Source organism: Terrapene carolina, unplaced genomic scaffold (assembly GCF_002925995.2).
Source record: "Terrapene carolina triunguis isolate 2854851 unplaced genomic scaffold, T_m_triunguis-2.0 Scaffold66, whole genome shotgun sequence".
NCBI classification, from domain to species: domain Eukaryota; kingdom Metazoa; phylum Chordata; order Testudines; family Emydidae; genus Terrapene; species Terrapene triunguis.
The window spans coordinates 58,107,238-58,113,640 of NW_020664417.1; the positions used below are offsets into that span (position 1 = coordinate 58,107,238).

Sequence of the window (6,403 nt, forward strand, 5' to 3'; positions counted from 1 at the left end):
GCCCGAGCCCCTCCCCTGTCAGAGGGGGAGCCAGCAGCCCGAGCCCCAGGGAGAGTGGGGCCGGGCAGTTTGATCCAGCAGCCCGGACCCTCCTCTGTCAGCCAGGGAGCCGGCAGCCCGAGCCTTGGGGAGAGCGGGCAGTTTGAGTCGGCAGCCCCAGCCCTCCTCTGTCAGCGGGGGAGCCGGCAGCCTAAGCCCCAGGGAGAGCGGGGCCGGGCAGTAGGGGCTGGCAGCCCGAGCCCCGCCCCCGTCAGCGGGCGAGCCGGCAGCCAGAACCCCAGCTCGAGCCCCAGGAATTTGCCAAATCTCATCTAAAGCCAGAACCACAGCCCTCCTTGTTACCACCAGCCACAACCTCACCCGAAACTAGAGGTGGGTGAAAAATACCAAGCATTTTTCACAGAAAGTTTTGAATTTTTTTCACATTTTTCAAAATTCCCCAAGAAGAATTTACAAAAAACTGAAACGGAAAAATGGTCCATTTTCAAAAACTGTTTTCATGAAACATTTTTCTGATTTTTGAAAACCAAAAATGAATTTATTTTTATTTGAAACCATTTTTTTTAAACAAAAGCCAAAAAAACATTTTACAGAAACATCTTTGGTTTCTGGTTTTTCTATGTTCGTTAAAAAAAGTTTCAATTAAAAATATTTTTCAGAGGTTCATAGATTCCGGGGCCCGGCAATTGGGGCATCCATCACACTGAGGAAATTTAAACTTAAATCCCTGAAAATATTCATTTTAGGAGGAGGTTCACGAGATTTCACAATTTAGTGAAAGGGGTTCGCGGGCTGTTAAAGTTTGGGAACCACTGGTCTAGATAGACCATTAGTCTGACTCCGTGTGGCTGTTCTTATGTTCTAAGAGTGGCTGTAAGTGTCACTGTGGATTTCTCATCATTTGTATCAAACATATTTAGTAACATATTCCTACTTAAATTTTTTTTTAAACTGCTAATCCTACAAATACAGCCTCGGCTCTGGGCTTTGCTTTTTCCACCTCTCACATCAGCACTAGTAATAAAAGTTCTTCAGAATAAGTAATATGCTTAGCTAAACCTGAGCAAGAAGTTCACTGTCCTCAGATAATGTGTTTAGGAGAATGTGTACAATCATATATTGCCTTCATTAGGTTTGCACAGAAAGAACTGACTGAAGTTTAGTAAACAATTCTCTTGATCAGGCACAAAATGGAACTGTATCTTTAGCTTGATTTCCTAATTGTGTCCGTGCCAAAGTGTTAACATGAGTGAAAATTATTAGTAAAAATTGCACTTTGACATTAAATGAATTGATGACCCTGAATGACATTAAATGAGCAGATGGTGCATAAGTAAGTTCTTCGATATGGTTCCTTTTCAAAGTAATCCATGATATAAGGTTGCATACTTGAACATTAAAGGAAATACATATTACTGTTTCTGTAGCAACAGTTAATTGACCACTTCATATGCATGTAGTATGTTCTATTTGTGTATTCTTGATCTTTCAGATAATTGGTCTTTGTTCTGAGAGTTTGATACCATAAGGTGTAGTAATAAACTTCTTCAGCCAATAATGTTAAAACAATGTTATGAGCATATCAAAGTATTGTATAATCTTAATCCATAGCTTTTCATCACCAGAAATTAAGAGACTCATCCAACAATATTGTGCACTCTCTAACTTGGTCACAAATACATAGCTGCTTTTGTTAGTCTTTATCAGTGTGTACTTGAAATTAAATTGAAACAAGTCTTAAATAATAGTCCTGCATGCATAACTGATAATTGATTACAGAACTGTTACATTCCCCATTCAGTTCATTCATATGTAGCACTGGTATAATGTCCATGAATAACACAGGAACAATTTTTGAATGCCCATTCTGCTTTTCTCTACTTCAATGCATAATGTTAATGTATATACCTATGTGAAGTTAAAAACAGCAAATACACAATGTAGATAGAAAATGTGTGCTGATAACTAATGTAAAACTGGCACTGTTGCTTTTTCCCCCCCAAGGTTTAATGCATGTTCACAATAAACTTGTGGACCCGCTGTACAGTATGAAAGAAGAAAACTGAAGGAGGAATTGAGGAACTCCATGTGGGTAAACAGCAACACTTTTAGGTAGCAGACAAAGTTACTGCTATGCAATATGCTGAAACTGGTTAAAATGGGAAATCTTAAGTACTGTATTTTTTAAAAAATCCAGTATCTATACATTTACATTCCATCTCTATACATTGTTGTATTGTGCATTTTGTTTTAATATTTTGTAGATGTGACTTCATTGGCTGCCACAGTAAGTAAACAAGAACAGAGCAAATGTAAATGGCAGTTACATACTATGAGAAATAACAAACAAGTGTATTCTTAGCACAGCAATGTACTGTTTGACTGTGTATGAGAAAATTATACTTTAGCTTAAGCAAAATTCCGTGGCTCCACCAGTGCAAAATACACTTCTCATTTTTTTTGTCTCTCAATATAGGCAAAATGCTTTGGGGCTTTCACATGTCAAACATGGATTTGAACAGATGCACAACTTTGGTTATGAAATGCTCTGTTTATATCTAATACACATTGAACTTTTGCACTTTGGCTGCCTTAAATTAATCTTATGCCAATAGCTTCTGGGCGTTTAAGTCCTACTGTACAATACTCAGGCAAATAAAAGTATGAAAACTGCCTAAAAATGTAGAGGACCCTTTCAAACAGTAACTAACTTATTCTTCAATTATGTGCATATTATACTTCCGCCATAGCACTTTTGTTACATGTTTCAAGTTTATTTAGGAATTTTATATTTTGGTAATTATGAACTCTATAGATACTGAATACATTCAATATGTTCCTTTTTGGAGATGAATAGCCTAGTTACATTAATGATGTTGTGATCCAGTAATTGTAAAGGGGGTTAATTGCAGTAAGAATGGCTAAAAATCCAAATGGCTAGTATTGAAACAAGTCTGACTGTAAACAGAACCACTTTACAGTACAATAATTACTTTGCATTGGAGATTGCTATAAACGAACTGTTACTAAGAATGCCACTCTTTTCTACTGTTACTCCAAGTAAAGCTTAAATTCACAAAAACCTTACCATGTTTGTTTTGTTTTTGATGTGAACTGTGGTCTGAGAATAAACATTTCAGGTTTCAAAAACAGGTTTAGTGACAGGGTAGTAGTGTGCCTTTCTCTAGGTATGGACAAAGCTAACTTATTGTGCCAGACCAGCTCCTTTATACCAGCAGTAAATTCCCTTTTAAAATATCCACTGAAAGCAATGGGCTGGATATGATGGTATGTTCCTCTTCATCTATTGTAATATTTAAATAGAAGTCTTAGCTTTCAAAATAGTAATTTTCTACAGTGGAAAAACTGAACTCCATTCCTTAACCATAAATGTGGATTTATAGTTGAATAGGCTCTGAGCAGTAAGCTGCTTTTTTCTGCCTTTCTCCTTTAAAATACATACTTGAGTAAAATTTTGCTATTAAAGTATCAAAAACACAAATCAAGTCTACCAGCCTCTTGTTAACTACATTTATATAGAAAATAAATGCAAAAATAACCTCCCTTTTCCTGGACTGGCTGAAGAATCCTACTTTAACATTTCCAGAAAGACTTAAGTGTGAGCCACCCTACACTGACCTGTGTGTGTGAGAGAGCTGAGGATTTTACATGCTTCAGATTGTTTTTTTGCTATTGCAGCATTCATCTGCTACAAGGGTTCTCAAATGTGGGGGTCATGACTCCTTAAGGGGCTCACCAGGTTATTACATGGGGGGAGGAGGGTGTCAAGAGCTGTCAGTCTCCATCCCCAAACTCTGTTTCACCTCCATTTATAATAGTGTTAAATATAAAGTGTTTTTAATTTATTGGGGGGTGGGGGCGAGAGAATCACCAATACAAAAGTTTGAGAACCACTGATCTACTAAACCTGGCTAAACAGCTGCTGGTTTATGCATACAGTTTTTCTAAAATAGCAGCCAGTGAAGACAAGTTGTATAAGGTTGTGAAAAGGATTAATTTCAATCCTCCAGCTGAGAATACTTTCTCACAGTAATAGTAACATGATTGTTTTATAGCTATAATTAAACATTGACACTATACCTCCTTTGGTATTGTTTGGATTAAAGCAGGTGGTCATGTGGAACCTCCTAATCTGTTCACTTTAAAACACTGCATGAAGCAAGTTTTCTAATTGAATGAGTTTGCCTAGAATCTTTTCAAAGGACACTTGTCCTTCAATTTGTCTGGACTGCATCAAGTTTAGCTGGAGCCTAATACATCTGACGAAGTGGGTATTCACCTACAAAAGCTTATGCTCCAATACATCTGTTAGTCTTTAAGGAGCCACAGGACTCTTTCTTGCTTTTTACAGATCCAGACTAACACGGCTACCCCTCTGATACTAGTACAGAGTAGCTAGCTTCTCACCTGTAAAAAAAAACAAAAACAAACCTCTTTGCTCAAGTGATGTGCTATAACACTTCTACAAAGCAAGTCTGTCCCCTTCAACAAGCTGGAATTAAGGAATTCATTCCTATAACCAAGACAGTTTTCTAAACTCTGTTTTAGAAGTTGTTCCTAACCTTATGTTACTAAGATGAGGCATGTCATACCATTTGCTGAATGTGAGTGAGCTCCCTCTACAGACTGGACTAGAAACAAACTAAAGACTAATTATGCAACAACTCCCTGCCCCACATACATTTTTTGAAACGGACATCAGCTACTTCAGAAGCATCTCATACTTGTCTTTCACATTCTTGCCATAAATTAGGTGTATGTCTTCACCCTGACCTAGACAAGGGGTATGCCCTGTGAGCTACCACTTACTTGTATCCATGAAGTAGGTGATAGGAAAGGGAGTTAAATGGGATCAGTAATGCCCAGAACCTAGTCTTCTGCAGTGCTGTTTTCAGAAGCCTTGAGGTCTCCTAATATTGGGCCAACTGTCTGTTTCAGAGAGAGGAGCTGTGTTGGGGTATATGATTTCTCTCCTACTTGTCAGTTCCTAAATAACTGTATTTTACACTTGCGGATGGAGTAACAGTCTAGCTTCTGTTTCACTAATATGGAGCTGGTGTGCCCTTTTCCTTGTACTTACATAATCAATTATATTGCCCTGAACTTCAAAGAATGTACTTCCAGGAATTTGAGATCCAACGTGCACCATCTATTATTTCTTGTGTGGAGAGTTAGAAAAGTAAGTTGGGGGTTGGCCACGCCTGCAGTGCCTTGAAGCACGCTCCTCCTGGGATTGGATTTTGTCACCCACAATCATTCTAGTTGAATTTAATTGTACACATTACAAAATAGTGTATGGTAATACAATCTGAAATGTAGACTTCAAGTACATTCTTCCAATTAAAATTCATTCTTCATAGCTGTAGCCAGCTGTACAAAATTAAATATGACAAGTCACACAAACATACCCCCAGCAAGAAGTTATACATTAACCTCATCCTGCCATTTGCCCAGCAAAAGTTAGATAGAAGCATCAGAGTTGCAGAGAGTTTTGGTCTCCAATTACTTTTCAGATTGTCTCTTTAGAACACTTATAAAGGCATCTTTGGGCACTTCCACGTTGCCAATTTTCCTCATCTTTTTCTTTCCTTCTGCTTGCCTCTTCAAAAGCTTCATTTTCCGTGTAATATCTCCACCATACTATTAAAAAGGAAAGATGTGTTAACTTGGTATATTGTATAGCTAGTACAGTGTAAAAAACATTAAGAGCTATGCTATACAGTACAGTAACTCCTCACTTAAAGTCATCCCGTCGTTTCGATGTTAAATTGCTGATCAATTAGGGAACATGCTCGTTTAAAGTTGTGAAATGCTCCCTTCTAACGTCCTTTGGCAGACACCTGTTTTGTCCACTGCTTGCAGAAAAAGCAACCTTTTGCAGCTAGCTGGTGGGTGGTTGGAACCAGGGTGGACCAGCAGCCCTCCCTATCATCTCCCCATGCAGCAGCTGCCTGGAGTTCAGCTGTGTCCCTCCCCCCACTGCCATGTGCTGCTCCTGCCCTCTGCCTTGGAGCTGCTCCCAGAGACTCCTGCTTGCTGTTTGGGGGGAGGGGGGAAGAGGAGGGCTAGTGTCAGGGTATCCCTCCCAGGGCCGGCTCCAGGCACCCAAGCTGGTGCTTGGGGCGGCACCTGGAGGGGGGCGGCGGCGCGGCGCTCCGGCCACCGGGGAGCGCGGGGCCACAGCAGGGCTCGCCGCCCTGCGCTCTGGCCGCCAGAGGGGGAGAGCCGAGCCCCAGCCGGGGCTCGCCGCCCTCCCCCTAGGCCTCCGGCCGCCCTCGGCGCTCTGGCCGCCAGAGCGGGGGAGAGCCGAGCCCCAGCCAGGGCTCGCTGCCCTGCCCCCGGCGCTCCGGCCGCCGGGGGGGAGAGCCGAGTCCCCCCCCGG

At 40.9% G+C, this 6,403-nt stretch overlaps 2 protein-coding genes across 5 annotated transcripts in view; one reads left to right on the forward strand and one right to left on the reverse strand.

Moving 5' to 3' along the window:
- The window catches only part of GNPDA2 (glucosamine-6-phosphate deaminase 2), a 26,118-nt gene that overhangs the window by 14,100 nt on the left and 5,615 nt on the right, over positions 1–6,403 (forward strand). For 3 of the 4 annotated variants that reach the window (XM_024211668.2, XM_024211669.2, XM_026647952.2), the window contains exon 7: positions 2,005–3,167. The exons of the other annotated variant lie outside the window; for it this stretch is intronic. In XM_024211668.2, the coding sequence (XP_024067436.1) occupies positions 2,005–2,066 (62 nt within the window). In that variant the 3' untranslated portion in view covers positions 2,067–3,167. Of the gene's footprint in view, positions 1–2,004; positions 3,168–6,403 lie in introns of those variants that run through there. 4 annotated transcript variants of the gene reach the window in all.
- The window catches only part of GUF1 (GUF1 homolog, GTPase), a 51,005-nt gene continuing 49,040 nt past the window's right edge, over positions 4,439–6,403 (reverse strand). Inside the window, exon 17 of the mRNA XM_024211666.2 lies at positions 4,439–5,661. Within this exon, the coding sequence (XP_024067434.1) occupies positions 5,524–5,661 (138 nt within the window). The 3' untranslated portion in view covers positions 4,439–5,523. The remainder of the gene's footprint in view (positions 5,662–6,403) is intronic.